Source organism: Gymnoscopelus braueri, assembly GCF_963280865.1.
Source record: "Gymnoscopelus braueri genome assembly, chromosome: 5".
NCBI lineage: Eukaryota > Metazoa > Chordata > Actinopteri > Myctophiformes > Myctophidae > Gymnoscopelus > Gymnoscopelus braueri.
Genome location: NC_137606.1, coordinates 7,704,288 through 7,728,978, shown reverse-complemented (window position 1 = coordinate 7,728,978; position 24,691 = coordinate 7,704,288). Strand labels below are relative to the sequence as shown.

Here is a 24,691-nt window from a genome sequence, read left to right as displayed (position 1 = left end):
TTAAGGTGGGTCCTCACAGAAGCCCTTAGAACCTTGATGCATAGAAAAAGACAGTGAGGAAAAAGAAAGAAAAGAAAGAAATGGCATCAATCGTCCTCCGTCATATAGGTCAAACATGTATTTGTGCGTTAACCCATTCAATCCGGGAACGCATCCCTGTCATTTTTAGATGTCTTTGTCTATTCAAAAATAGCAGATCTACAAGCTCATAGTGCCGCACTATGAGCTTGTAGATCTGCTATTTTTGAAACATCGTGAAAATTTGTGCAAATCTTTGAATATGTATATAATTTTTTTAAGCGAACATTTGTAACTCAAATCTTTGCTTCTGGGGGATTCTACAAATATCTTCTAAATCCTAACAGTTTTTTTCTTTTTAAACTTTTGTTGCTATAAAATCAGTGGTTCTCAAACTTTTTCATGTCAAGGACCCTGTCAAGGATCATATATTTGGCCACGGACCGCCCATCTCAAACTATGTTGTTCCAGGGACCCCCCCCCCCCCCCCCGAAGCAAAGATTTGAGTTAAAAATTTTCGCTTTAAAAGAATATATATTCAAAGATTTGCACACATTTTCACGATTTTGCAAAAATAGCAGATCTACAAGCTCATAGTGCGGCTATGAGCTTGTAGATCTGTAATTTTTGAATAGCCAAAGTATATAATAATGCTTTTTAGCTCAAAACTAAAATGACACAGACCTTCCCTCCATGGACTAAGGTTGAAGCGCCGGATGTCTGCACACTTGGTGAAACCTGCGGACCCTCCGCGTTTGTTCAGGAAGGGTTTGTCGGGGACCTCGGTGATGCCGGTGTTGTCACAGATAATGCGAGCTAGGTCTGTGTCCTCCAGGGACTTTCTCTGTCTCGCAGTGAAAACTCCTGGGTTCTCCCACCAATGTCTGAAATTGACATGAACTTTTTAGAACAATGGTTCCCAGTTTATTTAGTTTTTTTTGCCCGAGACCCAAAAGAGATATTTTTGCGTCTCTTCGGGGACCCACCACCCAAACTGGTGAAAATAGCAGATCTACAAGCTCACAATTTGTTACGATGCGACACAATGTGAGCTTGTAGATCTGCAATTTCCACTACTTCTGAAAAGTTTTTTTACTACATTATTTGTATTTATTTTGTATTTACATGTAGTTTTTTTTCGTAGGAAGTGAAAAAACATTTACTTGCATTCTATAAAATTGGTATCCCGACCTGAAAATGCATTTTCTGTTTACAGAGATGGAGAGACACGGAGATTCCTGTATCTGAACACTCTCTATAGATGGGTTTCCTGTTTGTAAACATGAGAGGATGATGCGCGCGCAGTGGCGGGATGAGCCTGTAGAGGGCGCTATTACCCGCAGCAGCTCTGGCCATTGTACATTCAGAAAATAAATGGTCTTCACCAGGTTTAATGAAAGTAGATTAAATGATGCAGTTTGTAATATCTTCTTTACTCAATAAAAATGATTTGTCGGAAGTTGGATCTGTTTCTATATAATAGCAGCATTATGCCTATTATGCCTATAATAGCAGCATTATGCCTATCTAAATCCCGAAAATAACAATAGAGTGAATGGCACTTCCGGTTCGTTCTCCCCCGCGCATGCGCAGATTGCGCACTCTGCTCTGTGATGACGTCGCGCGGAAACCCATCTATACTGTAGCAACCAATGATTACTATCACAAGAGCTATTTAACACGTATCACTATTTAACACTTATAGAGCTACAGTACTAGCCTATAAGCCTACAAGCTCACAACGCATTGCGCTGCGACGCGTTGTGAGCTTGTAGATCGGCTATTTTCAGCATGCAACCAGGCATTACGACGCTATCAAGGCCTGCAAAAAAAACGTTTTGTTGACAAAATCAACTGTGGATTCAGTCGACTAAAATCTTACAATATTTAGTCTACTAAAACTACACTAAGACTAAAACATTTCAGATGACTAAAATATGAATATGCTTTATTCAAAATACTAAAACTAAATCAAAATGTGCTGTCAAAATGAACACTGCTTCCAGTGGTGTAAAGTAACTAAGTACATTTACTCAAGTATTATTTTTAGGTATTTTCACTTTACTTGAGTATTTCCAATTTTCTATACTTTCACTTCTACTCCTCTACATCTCAGAGGCAAATATTATACTTTTACTCCACTACAATTATTTGAAAAATGTATTTACTAATTACTTTTTTTTTTGAAAATAGCCGATCTACAAGCTCACCAGCTTGTAGATCTGCTATTTTCAAAAGATGTTTTATACATTACTCCTGTATATACATTTGAAAACTTGTGAAATGGGACATTCTGCATAAGTACTTTCTACTTTTTTTAATTTATTTTTTATTTTTATCCCGCGATTTTGCAACCCTTATTTTTTCACCCGGTGCCAATTTTCTAAGTGATCCTGGCCGCTACACTCCCCTCACCAGCCTAGGGAGGCCAGGGCCGAGCTCATGCCTCATTCTGTGCATGAGAGCCAACTGACCTTCTTGTCACCTGACAGGGGGGAGTTTCCCTGGTTGGACGTAGCGTGTGGAAGGAAGGAATGTAGTACTTTTCCCACCACTGACTGCTTCCATCACTGCGTGTTTTACCTGTCTCCCTGACGAATCCTCTGGAACTGTGTGTGGATGAGGCAGGCGAACAAGGGCCCCGTTCGACCCCCGGGGACGAAGGGCTCAGACACTCCGCCCATCCACACATCGATGTCGTCAGTCTTGCCGTAGAGGGATATCAGTCTCATGGCCAACATGGAGTTATTCAACACTCTGGCCAGTTCTCGCAGAGTCTGGGGCTGTGATAGACCACAGAACTTGCGCCATTTGTTGTAGCCTAGAGAGAGAGAGAGAGAGAAAGAGAGAGAGAGAGCGAGAGAGAGAGAGAGCAAAGAGTGAGGAAAAAAAATCTATTCATCGTAAATAATCTATAATTGCAGCCATACATTTACTTAAGCACTGTACTTACATACAATTTTAAGGTACTTTTACTTTACTGGAGTATTTCCAATTATCAGTACTTTTACTTACTTCTACTCCACTACATCTCAGAGGCAAATATTGTACTTTTACTCCACTACAATTATTTGAAAACTTGAGTTACTAGTTACTTTGCAGATTAAAATTATTACATTATAAGGCATACATTAACCACTTTAGCCCTATTTTATACCTAGGGTATTTGAAAATAGACGATCTACAAGCTCACAACGCATCGCATCGCGACGCGTTGTGAGCTTGTAGATCTGCTATTTTTAAACATTTTGAATTCTGGACCTTTACTTGCAACAGAGTACTTCTATATTGCAGTATTGGTACTTTTAAAGAATTTTAGTACTTTTTCCACCACTGTACATAATGTGCACATGTCCATGCACGTGTGTAGGGCTATTTTATCGCAATGTCAATAAAATAGCCTTCCCACAGCTTTAAACAAGCATTAATTGATATCAAAATATGCAATTATGACTGTGGTGTGACTCGGACAGACTCGAAGCCGGCACCGCTGGAGTCCTTTATACGTTTTGTCAAGTATATATGACTGTATGTCTGTGGGAGGCGGCTCAGATCCATAAGGCCCACATGCTTCCATCTTGTGGCATTAAAAAAATTATAGCACTTAAATCTTGAAGGCTTGGTGACACCCTCTGGGCTGGAATATAAAATAAGACACAGGTTGTTTTCTAATCACTTGCTTTTCGATGTGTACAGTGTTTCATGCATCTAAACAGTGGCAGGTATCGTTTCTGTCTCGGAGGTATCGCAAGATGTGGTTGCCAGTTAAGAATGGAGGACAGTCTCGCGATACTTTGGCCATTCAGAAACCTACTTTGTGCTCTTCAGATACCTCTATACAATTATACAGTGTACACATCGAAAAGCAACACAGCAGAAAACAATGTGTGATATGTCTTCTTTTATTTTCCTGAGCCTAGGATTTTTATAAAGGTCTCAATCGTTGTCTCAGAAATAGTGTTTGTTCATAAGCTGTCCAGCCGGCTCTCATAGGCTCCAATGTTATTTCACCGAACTTCCGGTGTGAGTCTGCCACCCAGTGCGACGAATCTTCCGGCTGGAATTGCAGGATAGAGAAAATGACGTTGGCGTCTCTTCCTTTTCAAATAAATTCATTGGTACGTACCAGGAAGTCCATGGTCCCTGCCTCTCTGCATGTTGAGGGAGGCCAGGTCCAGGGCCAAGTGTTCGGAGAACTCAAAGAGACGTTCCCTTAGCTCATCAGGCATCATGTGCTCCTGTGTGCTCAGTTTGGCCTTGCGACCCACCAGTCCCCTTATGATGGGGTCCACGCCACCTGTGGTGCACAAAAACGTTAGTTTCCAGTTAGCAGTTTGAATAATGATGCTGTCGGGCGGAAACCTTGTATGTCCAAAACGTTCACTTAAAAAAAGAAAGAACCTGGGTTCCAATGGATCCAGTGTAGTTATTATTTATAGGCATACGTTTGTGTTAATACATTTCACTGGTTAAATGTTAAAAGCCCATAGATTTACTGTAACCAATGCATTTGGTTCTTTTTGCTACTTTTGTGAGACTGTACAAAAACAAAATAAAAAACACACAAAGCCGAACTATGGACATACAAGGTTTATACCCGTAAACAATGAAGTTGAAGCTCTATTAATACCGCACCTAAAGTAATTTGAAGCTAGTATTACTTGTTCTGATACCGATACCAGTAGCGGAAAAGCTGCCGATACTCCCTAAAATGCTGGTATCGGTATCGGCGAGTCTGTGCCAATCCGATACCACGTCATTTAGCACATGATGATATTTCATTTAAAGTCGTATTTTGAATGCTTCAGTTGATGTTGCACGACTGTTTTATACTCTCACTGTACTAATTACATCATTAGTTTAATAACTTGTATCTGCACTTTAATAATTATTAATGGATTTGTTTGATCTATTCCTAGATCAGTTGTTTCGGATCGATACTCGACAGATATGTAAGTTGTGGGAATCGGTATCCGGAAGGGAAAAAAAATTGTATTGGTACATCTCTAATTCAGTGGTGGAAAAAGTACTCAAATTGTTTACTTAAGTAAAAGTATCAATACTACAATGTAGAAATACTCTGTTACAACAAAAAGTCCAGAATTCTAAATTTACTTGAGTAAAAGTACAAAAGTGTTGGTATCAAAGTACAAAAGTAGAAAGTTTTCAAATGTATAAAATGTATACAAATCTTTTGAAACAAGACCAGGAGACCTGATTATGCCAGACCCAGAATGATTAAGCTTTTATGCTTTACTTAATTACATACTTGTGACATAATAATGATGTCATGACTTTTTTTTGGCTGGGGCTGGAGGACAAATGGCCCCATGCCCATGTATGGACGAAACAGGTACAAAGCCTCATGTAAGCCCGACCCCTTGGTTCTGGCAAATAGCAGATCTACAATGTGTCGCGATGCGACGCATTGTGAGCTTATAGATCTGCTATTTTCAAATGGCTGAAATCTATATACTGTAGGGCTGAAGTGGTTAATGTTTTCTAGTAATAATTAAAAACTAAAAAGTAACTAGTTTAAAGGTAGGGTAAGTGATATTTTTTTGGTATATATATTTTTTTTGTTAAAAGGTTAAAGTACTATCTATATTCTGATAGTAATCATTGCTAGAGAGCGTTTGTTCCTTCACAGGGGTCTCTCCAGCTCTTTAGTAAACATATAAATAAATGTTCAGGTAGGTGACAACATTTAAGCCAATCAGAGATCAGAGGGCACTGAAAATGCATTTTCTGTTTAATAAAGAGCTGGGGAGACATGGGAGACTCCTTTTACTGAACAAACACTCTATAGCAATGAGTACTATCACAATATAGAGCTATTTAACACTGTTACTGAACAAACAATATAGAGCTATTTAACACTGTTACTGAACAAACACTCTATAGCAATCAGCACTATCAGTACTTCGTTACTTTCCACCACTGCTCTAATTACAATGACATGGGGGTCACAAACCTTCAAAGACCACCCTCCACGGCGTGAAGAAGACTCTGTGCAACAGTGGGCTGGGGAATTCGGGGTGCTCCTGGTACGTCTCGTTCAGACGGAATATGAAGGGCTGGATGTTCAGGTGGGCGAAGCGGTAGGCGGCCGTGGCAAAGACGTTGGAGATGCTGGGGTCCACGTTCTCGTCGTAACCAGGGTAGGTAGAGAGCATGGTTTTCGAGGCCACCACTGGACCAACAATGTGGAATAAGTAGTCCCTGAATGTGATCACCTTAAGGTTGGGCAGTGGTGGAAAAAGTACTCAAATGTTTTACTTAAGTAAAAGTATCAATACTGCAATGTAGAAGTACTCTGTTACAAGTAAAAGCCCGGAATTCAAAATGTACTTGAGTAAAAGTACAAAAGTATTGGTATCAAAATGTACTTAAAGTGCCAAAAGTAAAAGTACTAAACTACGAAAATAGCAGATCTACAAGCTCATAACGCGCCGCATCGCGATGCGTTGTGAGCTTGTAGATCTGCTATTTTCAAATAGCCTATGTTTAAAATAGGGCTAAAGTTGCTAACGTATGTGTTATAATATAATAATTGATAATTGCAAAGTAACTAGTAACTAGGGGTTACGTATGTAACCCCAGTTTTATTAGTGCCGTAAGCAGTATGCTTACTATGGGATATCATCGCCCCCTGGTGATGCGCAGGGCAAAACACATGGACTCCCGGCTACAATTCCTATTGGATAGGGTCATGTTACGCGACACCGGTAACCCGGAAGGGTATAAATACCCTCGCGTCACTTGGGCACTCCCTCGAAAAAACCTTCACTCTGCACGCCACAAAGCGCACAGAAGGGGTTTTACGTAAGCATACTGCTTACGGCACTAATAAAACTGGGGTTACATACGTAACCCCTAGTTATTATAGCGTGCCTTTCAGCAGTATGCTTACTATGGGACACATAAACGCCCCCTGGGGGAGCCCCAGTCCATAAACCTACCCATCCGCTCGCCCAAGGCCTTAGAACCCGCCCTCGGCAAGATCATGGCCCATAGGCGCCCTTGACCCCTCGGGTCAGGACGCGGAAAAGGATCAAAAGGCAAGGCCCTGACAGACCAAAGTCCTGTCTCAGGAAACTAGGAAGGTTAGACCCCAGTCCACCCCCTAGTGATAAGAGAAACCAGGGCCTCCTCCCCCCCGGACCTAGCCTAGCCGTTCCAGGGGAGGCTAAGAAGCCGCTCAAGCGGGGAGAGAAAGCATGCCCCTAGGCACGCTCTGCATTCCCCTGGCTTGAACCAGCTCTTACACCCAAGACTGTGTGCGCCATCTCAGATGCCGCCACGTCAAGGCTGTAAAAGGCCGCAAATGTCGAAGGAGAAGACCAGTTAGCCGCAGAGCATATCTCCTGCATCGACACCCCTCTGTAAAGGGCCCAAGATGCAGCAACACCCCGAGTAGAGTGGGCCCTCAGTCCCACCGGGATGACAGACCCACTACTCACATAAGCCAACCGAATCGCGTCCACGATCCATTTGGACAGAGTCGGTTTAGCCACCGCCTTCCTCTGACCCCGGCCAAAGGAGACAAAGAGCTGAGACGACCCACGGCCGACTGCGGTCCTCTGACAGTAGAGCCGCAAGGCTCTCACCGGACAGAGACAGTGCAACCGCTTATCCTCCACCGAAGTGAACCGTGGTGGATGGAAAGCCCCCAGTTCCACCGGGGCCCTGGCTACCATGCCGGTCTTAGACACAAAGGTCAAGTTAGGTTTCAGCAAAACCCTCTTGCCGTCGTCTGAAAACCACATGCAGTCCTGGCTCACCGAGAGCGCCTGCATGTCACCAACACGCTTAGCCATACACAGGGCCACCAGGAGCAGATCCACGGTCTCAAGGGGCTCAAAAGGGGGCCGGCACAGTGCCTCCAGCACCACTGCCAGGTCCCATTTCGGGAATAAAGGTCTGTTGACCGGCCTAGCCCGCTTAGCGCCGGCCATAAACCGTTGCTGGTCCACCGACTTGCCCTCGAACCCATCGTGGCAAGCGGAAATGGCCGCCAGGTACACCTTGATGGTAGAGAAAGACAAATCCTGGTCCAACCTGTCCTATAGATAAACCAGGATGCTCCTCACCGGAGCCTGGAAAGCCACCACCGAAGGTGACTGGTCCAGGCACCAGGACTCAAACATGTTCCACCTGATGTCGTACTGACGTCTGGTAGAATCAGCTTTAGCCCCCTGTATGGTGGCCACCACGTTAGGGGGCAGACCCTGCGAGTTTAGACTCGTCCTCTCACGGGGTAGACCCACAGGTCTAGCCCCTGGAGGTTCTCGTGGTAAATCTCGCTCCCTCCCTGTCTCAGAAGCTCTCTGAACAGAGGGAGAGGCCACGGCTCGGCGTAGAGGAGAGGAGAGATCTCCGTCCTCCACGTGCCCCATGCTGGCGCTACCAGCAAAACCGTTCCGCCCTGGGTTCTGATCCTCTCCAACGTTGGAGGGATCATCTCCAGGGGCGGGAAGGCGTAGAGTAGTCCGCTCGGCCACCTGTGGGCCAGAGCGTCCACTCCCAAGGACATGTCCCCGTCCCTCACCGAGAAGAACCGGGAGCATTTCGTGTTCTCCTTGGATGCGAACAAGTCGACCTGAGCCCGGCCGAACCGGGCCCAGATCAGGTCCACAACCTTGGGGCAAAGCGACCATTCCCCGTAGCGGAGCCCCCCTCTGGACAGCAGGTCCGCCCCGCTGTTCAGGAGGCCCGGCACATGGGTGGCGTGTAGCAATGCCAGGCGTTGCACGCTTCAGAGCGTTAGCTCACCCGCTAGTTTGTCCAACACAAGGGACCCCAAGCCTCCTTGTTTGTTGACATAACACATCGTTGTGGTATTGTCCGTTCTGACCTGGACATGACACCCCACAATGCGGCTCTCGAAGTGCTTGAGAGCGAGAAAGACCGCCAACAGCTCCAGGCAGTCCCACATCCCCCTGGCTGAGTAGCCTTCGTGGACAGCCCCCCATCCCGAGAGGCTGGCGTCCGTGGTGATTACTTTCCGTGCCAACACTGCGCCTATCTTGACCCCTTTGGTCAAGAAGTTTGCATGTGTCCATGGCTCGAGTGACACCACGCACCGTGGTGAGACTACCACTTTCCGAGAGCCCATGAGATGCGGGATCCCCAGAGCCCGCATCCATCTCTGGAAAGGTCTCATGTGGAACCTGCCCAATCGGATCAGGTGTATGGCCGAGGCCATGAGACCCGCAGCCTGCATGCACGTTCTGTACGTGACCCGACGCCCCAGGCGTAAGGAGCGCACACATGCCAGAAAGCCGGCTGCTCTGTCCTGAGACAGGCGCGCCACCATCTCTTCTGAGCGTTGATTGTGAATCCCAGGGACTGGAGGTGCGTAATGGCCAACGCTGTGTGCCGTGCCACCTCTTCCCTCGAGTCCGCTGCCAGCAGCCAGTCGTCTATATACGTCAACAGACGAAGACCCTGCTGCCGCAGCGGAGCTATTGCCGCCTCCGTGCATTTCATGAACACCCGAGGGCTCAGTGACATGCCAAACGGTAGCACTGTGTACTCGTATACTTTGCCTTCGTAGCCAAAGCGTAGGAACTTCCGGTGCGGCGGGTAGATTGGGACGTGAAAATAGGTATCCTTGAGGTCTATACTCGTCCACCAATCCCCTTGTCGTATCGAGCGTAACAACGTCGCCGTTGTCAGCATTCGAAATTTGAAGACCTTCAGAAATCTGTTCAAACCCTTCAGGTTCAGAATAGGTCTCACGCCCCCCCCCCCCTTCTTTTTCACCAGAAAATATTCCGAATAATAACCCAAAAGGTTCTGATCCGGGGATAATTCTCTGATTGCACCCTTGCTCAGTAGCGACAAAACCTCCTCTCTTAGCGTTATGGCCGCTTGGCCTGTCGCACGAGAGAACACCACTTTGGTTGTTAACAGAGGTTTCGCTATGAATTGCAACCTGTAGCCTTGTTTCACGGTGCGAAGCACCCAAGGATTCGTTCTGCAGGCTCTCCATTGAGAAAAGCATCGAGCCGGCGGGTTCGAGGGGTTGGTGGGGGCTGATGACGTCACCTGCTCCGAGGAGCTCGTGCCCGTTCCCATGGGAACCCGAGACGCCTCCGGACCGATCGCAACGATCAACGAGGAGGCGTCCACGAGGGGCAGCAGCGGTAGCGTCTGTCCGTTCACCGGAAGTGGGGAAGGCCTGTGACGCAGCACGGGAGTCTTGCCCAACGTCGACATCCGCCCTGTAGCATTGCTCGTTAGCGCTAGCTGGGCTAATGGCGGCATCGTCACGGAGCGCGAGCCCGTTCCCATGGGAACCGGGGACGCCGTTGCTCCGACTGACGTAACATCGGAACCCTTTCGCGGTGTTGCGGTTACCCGGAACGAAACTCCCTCCGAACCTGGGGAGTGTCGATGGTGCAACACCGGGGTTCTCAGATGTGACGACATCTGCCTTACCTCGTCTGCCATCTTGGGTAGGTCGAGGGAGGCGGCCATTTTGTGTGGTGACGTCACCCGGAACGAAACTTTCGTAGTTTCGCCGGTGTAACACCGGGGCTTTCTGTGACGTAAACTTCCGCCCCTCCGCCATGTTGGGGAGGGTGAGGGGGGCGGCCATCTTGCCCTTCCACCGTCCTACAGATGCGCTTTGCAGCCATCTGCCGGACGGTAGAAGGAACTGCTGTGTCGCAATTAGAATATTTTCGTTTACAGAAAACCCCTGTTTTACACAATGCATTTGAGACATTTGATTCATAGCAATTGGTTTCTCTACCTGCATTTGAGTCATCTTGTTCATAACATGCACAGGATCTGTCCCTACAGCGTTTGAAATGTCGTCCTTTCTCTTTAGGGGACATAGCGAACACTGAGGGCTCATGGAATACATTAGAGGACAGGGCTTCCCATTCGATTCGGGTAGCGATCCGCCTCGTAATTTGACATGGGAAAAAATGAGCATTTGTGTTTCTGGCAATAGATTTATTCCACACACATGAGGCGCATTTTGTACACACATTTTCGGGATAACAGGACAAAAAGTGCTCTGAACCGTGTTCAATGTCTTTAGCGTCTCTGTTTGTCTCTGTGCCCCCGTGGCGCCGTCCTCGACTCTGTCCATGGGGGCAAGATGAGCGCCAGTTCTGTTCTCCCAAGTGGGAAGCTGACCCCCATAATATCGGCCAAGTGGCTGTGAGGGGGTAATCAGCTGTGGGCCCGGTATAAACCGGGCAAGGACTCCAGCGCGAGTCCCACCTGCAGCACTCTGCTGACGTGGCCTAGCTGCAGCAGGGGCGGTGGAGGAGAGAAGGCCTGCAGCCGTCTCGTCCATCTGCTTCTCCGCTGCCTTGGCTCTGATAATCACATCGGCAGCGTTGTCGAACAGATTGTTTGCTGTTAGGGGAAGACTCATGAGACCTGTAGTCAGAATAGTCTTACATCCAGTAGCGAGGTCGAGCCATTTGACCCTCTCCAGATCCGCGGTGAGGGCCATGGCTCTGCCCGTCCACAGCAGTCTGTTGCATGTCCACTACGAAGCCTAGCTTCTCTGGTTCTCTTCTCCCCACCGCCCACGAGTACTGCACTGCATCTCTGACGCCACCGGCCTCGGGAAGCAGCTTTAACTCGGTGTGTCGGGGGGGAGGGGTGTCAAACCTTGGAACCCCGGAATGGGGACCCCGATCGATAGCTTGGCCGGCTCCATGGGCTGCGCCAGGCCGCATCTGGCGATAGCCCTCTTTAGCACGACCGAGACGGCCTCTTGGGTTTCCTTTGCCTGGCTAAGATTCCCCGAGGCTTCAGCCGTCTCTGTAGGCCCAGGAGGACCCGGACTGGTCATCGTTACCTCCTGGGACTGCTGGTAGGAGGTGAGCTCCAACTCTTCTTCCTCATCTCCCCCGTTGTGCAGGACACTGTCTCCCTCGTCGATCTCGCCGTCTGAGTCGCTGTCGCCAGGCGTCGGCGTGTCGCCCCAGGCGAGGAGGGAGGCGGGGGGGAGAGAGGAAAGCTGCTGTCGTGGAAAGGCCCGATGGCCGCGACAGCATCCGCGGGGTCCGGTGACCGGGGTCCGGTGACTTTCTGATAGCTCCGCTGGAACGTGGGGCCGCGGAGAGCGGAGGCCCCATGGCTCCTTGGCTGGTACCCGCCACCGGCGCTCCTGGGTCCATGGCGAGGAGAGCGTTGGGGTGAGTGCCGCTGCTTTCTGGCGAAGTCGCTAGCAGCGTAGCTCTGGCGAGCCGATGTTCCAGCTGGAACACGGTGAATTTGTCGCAGGGCACTTGTCTATGTCTCCGCCTCGGTGGTGAGCTAGCCAAGCATGGTTGGGCCCCAGACACGAGATGCAGAGGCGGTGTTCGTCGTCCGCCGCGACGAGGAGGGTGCACCCTCGTAGGTCGCAAGGACGAGGCAGCTCCATCTTTCCTCCTTCTCTGTCGACACGAGGTTTGAGAACAATAGGCTAGTTAGCCACCTAGCCTAGCCGTTTAGCTCAACGGCCTAGCCACTAACCCGGCTAGGCTAACGCCTCGTGGCGTTAAACAGAGAGGATAGGAAAGATACAATTATAAAATAAGTTGAGTGTAACCGAGAGCGTTGGAAACTAGAAACTTATTTGAAGCGCCCGTAGAGTAGCACTGGGTGCCCTCGCTATGGGTCTGGTTGGATTAGAAGTTTCTCCGTTGTTTCTCCGATGTGCTTGTTTCAGGCTCCGTGTGCGTTCGCGTTGGCAGAGTGAAGGAAGAGGGAGTGCCCAAGTGACGCGAGGGCATTTATACCCTTCCGGGTTACCGGTGTCGCGTAACATGACCCTATCCAATAGGAATTGTAGCCGGGAGTCCATGTGTTTTGCCCTGCGCATCGCCAGGGGGCGATGATATCCCATAGTAAGCATACTGCTGAAAGGCACGCTATAATAACTAAAGTTTTCAAATAGTTGTAGTGGAGTAAAAGTACAATATTTGCCTCTGAGGTGTAATGGAGTAGAAGTAAAAGTACTGAAAACTGGAAATACTCCAGTAAAGTAAAAGTACCTCAAAATTGTACTTAAGTACAGTATTTGAGTAAATGTACTTTACACCACTGAGGTTGGGGGAGAGAGTTTCACGCGTTGAAATGTCACTTCCATCAATAATGGGATCGTTGTTTTTGTTTAGAGTGTATCCTCTACTGGACCAGGGCCCTCTTGAAAATCTCAGAAGTGTTCCCACTTAAAGGGATGTTTCACTTTCAAACATGTTTGGGGTCATTTTAACGTCTACTGCTTTTGTGAGCACCCCTGACAGTTTTTAAGTATTTCCCTTCCCATACAAACCCATTATAACCCATATTAATTTATTTTATTGTATTTAGTATTAAGAGGGTAGTATGAGTCACCAGAACCAATGACGGGTGTTTGCAATGAATCTATCATGGTTAAAATGGAGTTTGAAGTTACCATGGGTTTGTATAGGAAGGGGGTATCAACCGAGCACATTATAATGTTTAGACTCTAAACATTATAATCAAAAAATAAATATGTACGTTGAAACTATACAAACTATAGGATACCAGGTCAACAAATGGACCTGGTATCTGTCTAAATAACATGCTATCTAAATTACATTTTAACCTTTGCATAAGACTGCATGGTCATCAAGGCTAGGTCAAGTGCTATGGGATAAGGAGTCTGAAGACGTGAGTCTTCAGATTGTCTGTTCCTCTTACTTGTAGGTATCCTCCCAGGATCTTACGGGTCTCCTGGAAAAGTCTTTCTCCTTTCCAGTGGGGGTTGATTTTGGCCAGAGCTCGCGCCAGACGGTTGTGCTCGCGCAGAAACATTGTGTGCAGGGCTGTCAGGCCGATGTTTTCGTTGGCACGTTCATCCCCTATATTGGACAGCAAGGGAAGGTCATAATTTAAACACGGGTGGCTGATAGACAGCCGACTTACATCAACGGTCAAATGGAATAAAACAATTGGTTGTTTTGTAGTTATAGAGTTATATCTATAGATATAGAGTTATATCTATAGATATAGAGTTACAAGCTCACAATGCGTCGCATCACATTGTGAGCTTGTAGATCTGCTATTTTCAAAGGATTTTTTGAATTTTATATATTTGAAAACCTGTGAAACGGGACATTCTGCCTAACGAGTACATTTACTATTGATATTTTAAGTACATTTTGATACCACTACTTTTGTACTTTTACTCACGTAAATGTTTTACTTGTAACAGAGTATTTCTGGATTATAGTAGTGGTACTTTTACTTAAGTAAAATATTTGAGTACTTTTTTCCACCACTGGTGCTAAGGGATGGGACGACCACTTTAGAGAAAAACAATTTGTATCTATTATCTAAGTATCTAATCTCTTGACTTATTACCAGGTTGCTTGAAGAGTAACCGGGTATACAAAGAGACTAAAACTACTCAACACTTTTTAGCGACCTCTTCGACTTCTTCATCATTGGCTGTCCTTTAAGCCAATGGGGAGACTTCCCCGACACTTCGCCATATTAAGCCAATGGGGAGACTTCCCAGAGACTTCCCCATACTCTGAACGACGGCTGTCCTCCCATGCTATGTAACCTCCGTGACTATTTTGGTTGAAAAAGACAGCAGCAGTTGAGCCATGTTTGGTTGCTACAGACCATGCTAATGAGTGCTAAGTGCTAACAACAAATTTATGCTAACACACACACACACACACACGCACGCACGCACGCACGCACGCACGCACGCACGCACGCACGCACGCACGCACGCACGCACGCACGCACGCACGCACGCACGCACGCACGCACGCACGCACGCACGCACGCACACACACACACACACACACACACACACACACACACACACACACACACACACACACACACACACACACACACACACACACACACACACACACACACACACACACACACACACACACACACACACACACACACACACACACACACACTCACAGAGAGAAGCAACTGGTCACGTTTGATCGGGGCAAAAAAAAGCTACCTGGTATAATATGACTGTCTGTCATCATTTCTTGTTTTTATAACACAGGATAGTTTGTCTTCACTCACCAGCCATGAAACAGGGCACCTCCTTGGCATCGGTGACACTGGTGATCTTCCTTCGCGTGGCGCACATGTTGGTGGCCATCTTACTGAAAGGCAGGAGATCGCGGCCGTTGTCCTTAAGGTCGTTGACCCTTAACATTCCCTTGTCACTAGTGAGGTCACGGAGGTCACGAGCCTTGGTATCTTCTGAGCCATAAACCTGGCCCACGTCGATGAACGCCGTGATGGCGTTGATCTGCTGACGCACGGCAAGCGCCGATGCGTTGCCGGAGCCGCAGCCGGCCGATGAGCGGACGAAGGGGATGCAGTCTTTAGAGTTACGGCCAAAACGGGGATCACTTCTGGGGATCTGTTTTAGTATGACACGTAACACGTTGGGCTGTGATAAAAAATGTCAACCAAACAACACGCTATTTGTGGAGGATTGATCGTCTAGTCAGTAAGAATACTCTGAAGATTCTTGCAGGGGCCCTCATTCAAGGTCATTATGATTATGCATGCACTTCATGGTATCACAACACCTCCAAGGCCTTAAAAACAAGGCTCCAAACATCCCAAAACAAACTTGTGAAGCTACTTCTTGGCCTCAATCACAAAACCCATCTAACCCCTGCTCATTTTGCTAGGATTGGATGGCTTAGGGTTGAGGACAGAGTACAGCAACTTGCTATGGGCCTGGTCTTCAAGATACACCACAACTTTGGGATCCCCCTGTATTTGTCAAAATACTTCCAAAATGTTAATGAAGTCCATGATCATAACACCAGAGGCAGCTCCACAAATCATGTTCAACCCAGATTTGGCTCAACTAAGGGAATGAACTCGTTCTCATGCTATTCATCAAAAATGTGGAATGCCCTACCAAAAGGAGTAAAGGAGTGTAAAACCCTACGCACTTTCAAAACTGCCCTAAAGATACACCTTCAGGAGGCTGCAATTCGAAAATGGCCCCTGTCTAAGTCTTAACCTACCCCCCCCTACCCCCCCCTCTTTCATTTTCCTCTTTTGTATATATATTCTTTCTCTCTTCATACCCTGAAAGCTGATTGTATGACATTCTGTATAGTAGTGTGTATATCTGTCTGTCTCTTATATGTCATCATGATTTGTGTGCATGGGGTTCTCATCTTAAACAAGCTGTGTGCTTAATGAGAGTTCCAGTTTAGTAGACCTTGTATTGTGAATTTGTACTTCCATGTACTGTTATGTACTGTCATGTACTGTTCTCATGTCTTACTAAATAAAGTACATCAATCAAAACCCCCAGTAAAGTAAATGTAACAAAATTTTTTACTTAAGTACAGTAATTGAGTAAATATACTTAGTTACTTTACACCACTGTGCGTGTGCGTGCGAGTGAATACAGTAACATCCTGGCCGTTAATTTAATTGTGAGTGTAAAGATTTACCCAATTAAAGGTTAGATTATTAAGCATTTTTCTGTGTACCTATACACAGTAGGCCTATATTCACCACTGTCATGCTGTGACACTGACCTTGATAGGGAAACAAGGCTCTGTGCAATCACAGGTCTTGTCACAGTCGATGCCGCCATCGAATGAACGAATGACAGGAGAGATAGGGGTGAAGGTCAGGTCACGGTCAGTCCACTGGCCAAAGATGGTCAACAGATGGGTGTAGATAGAGTCACTCTCCACGTCCTCATTGGCCGTTCGCAGTAAATGGTTGGACACTTTCCTCACCTGGGCAGAGACAAGAATTTCAGTTAAAGTGATCACAAAGTAAAATCCAACTCTGGAGAGTGCACAATTGGATTCAAATAGACCCGGAATGGTCCATTTGGTTCTATTTGTACTCTTCAGAGTTAAATTAACACTACAGATTGTTCTGCGTATGATAGGCACTGCCTAACTGATAAAAAAATAGCTATTGATTAGCTTTACCTCACTTCTGTTTAACCATAGAGAAAATACATAGACCACAGAACTTTCTCTGTACATTTCTTCTTTAACTTAACTCATTCACTGCCAGGGACGATTTTGATGATTATTTTCCCAAAGGTCCAGACTGCCAAGGATAACTTTTACGACGTTTTGGTGTTTCCACTAGATGGCGCTCTCCACTAACACATGAGTGACCATTTCATCCCCAGATGCACACAGAACTAGGCGATTACGTGATCCCAAGATTTACAGCTCCATTCACTTCCTGGTTAACGTATTTCGGAAATCGCCTGAATCTCGCCTCCTGTGTTTAACTATGTATTTTTGACAAGACATGCTTAACTGATAATTGCCTAACTGATAAAAACATAACTATTTTCCTCACTTCTGTTTAACCATAGAGAAAATACATACATAGACCACAGAATTTTCTCTGTACATTTCTTCTTTAACTTAATATAGAGCAGGGGTGTCGAACTCATTTTGGTGTCCGGGCAAGATTGGTCAAATGGTGACTTGAGGTGGGCAGGAACCAGTTGCGGACGCACATGCGCGCTCACACGCATTCAGTTATACAGCATTGTTTTTCAATCTGTTGTCTTGTCTCAGAAAACAAACAATGCAATTTGTAACAATAATAATAATAAGGGTAATAATAATAATAATAATAATAATAATAATAATAATAATTATTATTATTATTATTATTATTACCCTTATTATTATTATTATTACATTTATTATTATAAACCATTTTAAGTAGAATAATTTGAAGTTAAACAATACCTGGTAATGTGTGTGGGTGGTTAAATAATTACATTTATAGAACAGTGGTGTAAAGTAACTAATTACATTTACTCAAGTACTGTACCTAAGTAAAGATTTGACGTAGTTTTACTTTACTAGAGTATTTCCAATTTCCAGAACTTTCTACTCCACTACATCTCAGTCACTGCTATAACTACAGTATATCACTTTAAAAAATGTTTTATGAAGATTAGCTACTTTAATTATTTACATTTACAAAAATAGCAGATCTACAAGCTCATAGTGTGGCACTCAGTGCCGCACTATGAGCTTGTATATCTGCTATTTTTGAATAGCCAAATAAATCTTAAAATGACACAGATGCTTTCCCAGATTGAATGTTAAATACGCTCTGAGTTCAATTAATACTGAGGATTTCACTGGGCAAGCTCCTGAGAAATAAAAGAAGCAGCTTTGATACATTTATACGTTTTTAACACATATATGATTAATGCTTCTAACTACCTATTAACATTATTATATTTTCAAAAATGGCAAATTTACATGGTGTAGCCAGCATGAAATTTCATCTAAATCACTTGCTGCTCCCAGACACCTGACATCTCTTTGCTTTAACAAACTTAATGTCAGGGAGCAGTTATTTTCATAACACTGCACTACGTTTGTGTGTGTGTGTGTGTGTGTGTGTGTGTGTGTGTGTGTGTGTGTGTGTGTGTGTGTGTGTGTGTGTGTGTGTGAGAGACAGACAGACAGACAGACAGACAGACAGACAGACAGACAGACAGACAGACAGACAGACAGACAGACAGACAGAGAGAGAGAGAGAGAGAGAGAGAGAGAGAGTGTGTGTACATGTCCGTGCTGGGCTGACTCCTGTGTGACGATCAAAGAGTATAGACTGTTAACGAGCCAATCAGCCAGAACATTCCGCAGCTGGTTAGACAATGCCTGGGCGATCAGAGGTACTCAGTCAAGTAGCAGCGAGTGAGGGAGGGGCGAGCTGCTTGGCAGCACAGCAATGCAAACTGCGACTCTATGTCTGTTAGATGTAGTGTCAATTTACTATTTTTCAAAGTATTTCGCGGGCCGCTATGGACCTTTCCGCGGGCCGCAAAACGCCCGCGGGCCGCGAGTTTGACAGGCCTGATATAGAGTAAAGTACACTAAAGTAAAATGAACCAAACTAAATGCAGTGTTGTATGCACGTACCAAGGGGAGGATGCGCCCATAGTCTCGTCGAAGTCTACTATTCCAGCCTCTGGGCAGAGAAACGCCATCCTGGTACTCCGCAGGCAGCCAGCGGGCGAAGGGCATGTTGGAAGATCCCAGATGGGGGTTTTTCCTTTCAAGGAGAAAATAGACGTGGATCTTCTCTTTCTTTCTTTAATCTCTGAATCTACGTTCTTGAAAATATTTACCAGTGGTGGAAAAGGTACTCAAATTTGTTACTTAAATAAAAGTATCAATACTGCAATGTAAAAATACTCTGTTACAAGTAAAAGTCCGGAATTAAAAATGTACTTGAGTGAAAGTACAAAAGTATTGGTATCAAAGTGTACTTAAAGTACCAAAAGTAGAAAGTACTCATTGTGCAGAATGTCCCATTACACAAGTTTTCAAATGTCTAAAATATATAAAAATAATTTGAAAATAGCAGATCTACAAGCTCATAATGCGTTGCATCGTGACGCATTATGAGCTTGTAGATCTGCTATTTTCAAATGGCCAAATTGTATATAGGGCTGAAGTGGGTAATGTAATATAATAATCAAAAAATTTTCAAATAATTGTGGTGGAGTAAAAGTACAATATTTGCCTTTGAGATGTAGTGGAGTAGAAGTAAAAGTACTGAAAATTGGAAATATTTCAGTAAAGTAAAAATACCTCAAAATTGTACTTAAGTACAGTACTTCAGTAAATGTACTTAGTTATTTTACAGCACTGATACTTACATAACAGGCAACGGCAAGGATTACAGATTTCACAGCTACTTCTCGTCAGAGTTGTTCCGATATCGATACCCGTACCGGAAAAGCTGCCGATACTGCCTAAAATGCTGGTATCGGTATCGGCGAGTATGCCAGTCTGTGCCAATCCGATACCACGTCATTTATCACATGATGATATTTCATTGAAAGTAATATTTTGAATGTTTCAGTTAATGTTGCACGACTGTTTTATACAAATGCAAATGTGCAAATGCAACCAAATGTCCATTTGGGACACTCTCAGAGTTACAGACCTCTAAGGGTCCATTGGGACATCAGTTTGAGAACCAGTCCGGATTGTTTTTAAATTACACACTGGCAGTGGTGGAAAAAGTACTCAAATGTTTTACTTAAGTAAAAGCATCAATACTGCAGTGTAGAAATACTCTGTTACAAGTAAAAGTAAGGTATTAAAAATGTACTTGATCAAAAGTACAAAAGTATTGGTATGTACTTAAAGTACCAAAAGTAGAAAGTACTCATTGTGCAGAATGTCCTGTTTCACAAGTTCAAAATGTAGATACATATTTTGAAAATAGCAGATCACAATGCGTCGTGATGCGACTGTATGTTTAATGTATGTTTTGTGATAATAATCAAAATATGCAAAGTAACTAGTGTCTAAAGATGTCAAATAATTGTAGTGGAGTAAAAGTACAATATTTGAGATGTATTGGAGTAGAAGTAAAAGTATTGAAAATGGGAAATACTCCAGTAAAGTAAAAACTCCTCAAAAGTACTTAAGTACCGTACTACACCACTGCACACTGGTGTCGGATCGGTACTCGGTATCGACCAATATAGGGCATAGCAGTGGCGGCCATTTTCTGGTTCCACTTCAAAATAGTCAATGCATTTTTCCCATTGACATTTCCAAAAATATTTATATCAATTCATTTAAGCCCAGAATCAAGCCATCCAGGGTCCTGGTGAATCATGACCATACATTTTTTTTTTCTGTGATTTTCTCCACAACCCCCCCCCCCCTAAAAATTGCCTATGGGTACATCTCTACTTCATGTCAGTTAGCCTCACCTGTTGTTGCACACGGCGGTGGGCGTTCGAAACGGGTCCATATGGAGCGGAGTTTTGCAGGAAGGGGGAGGAGCTCTGGCTGAGCAGCCACTCATCTCGGCGATCATGTACATGTCCTCGTCAGAGATCACATTCACTAAGGCGGAGATACAAAGCGTCAACAACCCTGCACACCGGTGGTTCTCAACCTTTTTCATGCCAAGGACCCCTGAATTGATATACATTTGGCCGCGGACCCCCATCTGAAAATGTTTTGTGCCAGGGATCCCTCCCCAGAAGCAAAGATTTGAGTTAAAAATGTTTGCTTAAAAAAATGATAATATATATATTCAAAGATATGGACACATTTTCAAGATTTTTCAAAACAATTGCAGATCTACAAGCTCATAGCGTGGCACTCAGTGCCGCGCTATGAGCTTGTATATCTGCTATTTTTGAATAAGTGGTTTGATTGTGACGCTATGTTAACTAATTTAGCTGGGGACCCCCTGGTCCCTCGGACCAATGCTTTACACTATTTTCCAATAGAGCTTCGCAGTGGCGGCCGTTTTGTTTACCGCCTCTGGTTCCACTGATAGAAAGCCCATTATTTTTTCCCATAATAGACATTTTCGAAAATATTTATATTCATTATTTTAAGCCTGGAACCAAGCCATCCAGGCTCCTGGTGAGTCATGACCATTGATTCTGTGTCAAAACATATTTGAAAACCGCAACAAAAAAAATCATAAAAGTGCAATGGTGCAACCCGGAAGTGCATCTGTTCACTTCCAGTTTTACAAGGAAGTGGTTGTAGAGACCCGAAACTGCCTGCAGTTTATAGCATTTCAAATGGCCATAACTCGGTGACCATTGCTCTGATCAGAGCAATATAGACCCCTTAACAGACAACGTCACGCTGATAAGAAACAGTATGCGTGCGCAGGTCGGCAGCAAAAGAACCCCACCTTTCATAAGATGCAATGTAAAAGTGGTCACAGCCTCACGTGTAAAAATGCATCCCATCAAACTTTCAGATTATGTTTTTCTCCCAGTATGGAGGAATGCTTAAGATTTTTACTGTGATCTCTCGAAATATATAATCCTTGGTTTCTGATGTGTGTAAACAATAACAATTCAAAACAGTTGTCCCCCAAACCCCACCTCCAGTGGCTGTCATAAGAACGGAGGGAGCGCTCTATGGCACCAGAACCTGCTTCGCGCAGCTGTAGCCTGTCAAGCCTAATTTATGCTCTGTCCCGCGAAAGTGTCGCGCGCAGAGAACGGCCGAGATTAGCAGACTTCCAAGCTCACAGCGTTCTCATCCACGCCGCGGTTGTGAGCTTGTATGTCAGCTGTTCTCTGTGCCAAATACCGTTGCACGATGAAGTATATATGTCTCGCCAGGGCGCACCCCACTAGCCAACACACAGAGGAGGTTGAATGAACTGAAACCAGCGCACCCCAAAACAGCAGGTTTGGGGATCTGTTGGGAATTGATTACATGGAACAGTCACCTGTGCGTCCAGTCTCAATGTTTGTAAACAATAATTGGTCTATTGGACTGGATTTGAAGGCCTTGTAGCGGCCTGAAAATATAGTTTTAAAACAAATATTTGATTAATTGATCAAAACATTTTTTGATAAAAATATATATATATGCAAACAACAGCACAAAACTAACTTTTCCGGTGGATCATTTTGATGCAAGCGTCCATATAGTCGGCAGAACGCACCGCATTGCGGGTCGGCCCGCGAGGCTGCTTCATCAGTCGCAGAGAATCTGTGATGTTAGCTGGGTTCTTCTGGACACGTTCCATGCTTCTGTGTTGGATTGGACATGAGAGTATAGAAACTAAAGTACACGCTGGATTGGACATTAGCAGGGGTGGAATAAGTACTCAAATTTTTTACTTGGGTAAAAGTATCAATACTGCAATGTAGAATTACAAATAAAAGTTAATATAAAAATTAACATTGCAAATTACACTGTGATGACTCATCATGGTGTAATTTGCAATGTTAATTTTTTTGCAATGTTACATTTTTTTGCAATGTTAATTTTTTTTTTAATTTTTTCTTATTTCCACACAACTCCTTTATGCTATATTAATGACATAGTTAAATATTGAAAATGGGTGGATTTCCCCTTTAAGTAAAAGTACAAAAGTATTGCTATCAAAATGTACTTAAAGTAACAAAAGTAGAAAGTAGGCCTTCTCATTATGCAGAATGTCCTATTTCATAAGTTTTCAAATGTACAAAATGTATACAAATCTTTTGAAAACATCTACAAGCTCACAATGCGTCGTGTGAGCACAGATCGGCTTTTGTGAGCATAGATCGGCTATTTTCAAATGGCCGAAAAATATGCAGGGCTGAAGTGGTTAAAGTATGTTTTGCCTTACAACGCCTTACCGGGCACTTCTGCACTCCAGGAATGTGCCGGAGGCGCGCCGTCTCAAACGGACTTGAGCCACGGGAGGCACCGCCGTCAGGCGAGTGAGTCGCCGCGCCGAGCATTGCGAAGTCCGACTGAGCCGACTCAGCGCCGTTCGAGTTATGTCCCGGGACAGAATCTTAACTCATATTCCCCAAAAGTCGAATCGTAACTCATATTCCCCAAAAGCGGAATCGTAACTCATATTCCCCAAAAGCGGAATCGTAACTCATATTCCCCAAAAGCGGAATCGTAACTCATATTCCCCAAAAGTCGAATCGTAACTCATATTCCCCAAAAGTCGAATCGTAACTCATATTCCCCAAAAGTCGAATCGTAACTCATATTCCCCAAATATTCCCTCAACATGTGCCTTATTTGCCGGATGTCAGTCCCAAGAAGTCAACCATTTGACTTTTTCACTCCGGTGAAACAGAAAACTATGAAATGATGGAGCTTATACACGAAAAATAGTAAAACCTGTGATGTAACAATTGATTCTGATTATTTTTTCTTTCACATTCTCGACAAGTTGGTATACAGTAGGCCTACTCACTCTTTCCTGGAGTAATCATATTCACGATCCACTTTGTCTTTAGCATCATGCACCATATGTTTAAGGAGACCAATGGGCATGTGTGATGCTGAGAAAAAAGAAAATAAATCAGTTCTACATTTTTATCGAGTCAGTTATGCATTATATATATATATTTCTTTAATTGATATTTTTAGAATTATTATTGAATTGTGTTGTATACCATGTTAGTTAGTTATTTAGTGAGTTAGTTAATTGATTATTAATTACACAACAACCTATGTAACATATTGCTACTCTAGATACCAAGACTCATGTCCTTAACAGTACAAATTAGTAGTAATAATAATAATAATAATAAAAACAATAATAATAATAATAATAACAATAATAATAATAATGTAATACAATTTGATTGAAACAATTGTTTCTGATTCCTACAACTATTAATAAATATAGTGTTAAAGATGGTTAAAGATGGCACTCACCAGCATTCACCTGGCTCTTCAGAGCCAGAGCAGCAAACAGCAGGAACAGAAATCCATTCATCATTGCAACATGCAAGGATTCCAGTCTGTAATATTAATATACATATCAAAGTAACTTGTTACATTCAGCAGCTTCTCTTAGTACCTTTCAAAAGACACGTTTTATAGTGTTAACACAATTGTAGTTTGTCCAAGAAACTCTTAAGACAAGTTAATATTAAAAAAATATATATATACACTGCAAAATCCTGAGCCTTATGGGTCCCTGCGGTGGAAAAAGTACTCAAATGTCTTATTTAAGTAAAAGTATCAATACCGCAATGTAGAAGTACCTTGTTACAAGTAAAAGTCTGGTTTTCAAAATGTTACTTGAGTAAAAGTACAAAAGTATTGGCATCAAATTATACCAAAAGTAAAAGTACTGAAATGTTTGAAAATAGCCGAATCGGCTATTTTCAAATAGCCTAGGTATAAAATAAGTCGTTAAT

General features: G+C 44.2%; 1 protein-coding gene across 1 annotated transcript; it reads right to left on the bottom strand.

The window, feature by feature from the left end:
• On the bottom strand, positions 1–24,264 carry LOC308085247 (eosinophil peroxidase-like; the record flags this gene model as incomplete). Its single annotated transcript, XM_080428325.1, has 13 exons — positions 1–32; positions 703–902; positions 2,602–2,839; positions 4,145–4,315; positions 5,993–6,254; positions 13,705–13,865; positions 15,070–15,415; positions 16,563–16,769; positions 18,948–19,080; positions 20,762–20,897; positions 22,425–22,564; positions 23,737–23,824; positions 24,204–24,264. 13 exons carry the CDS (start codon positions 24,262–24,264, stop codon positions 1–3), a joined length of 2,175 nt encoding a protein of 724 aa, XP_080284451.1.
• Positions 24,265–24,691: the final 427 nt, after the last annotated feature.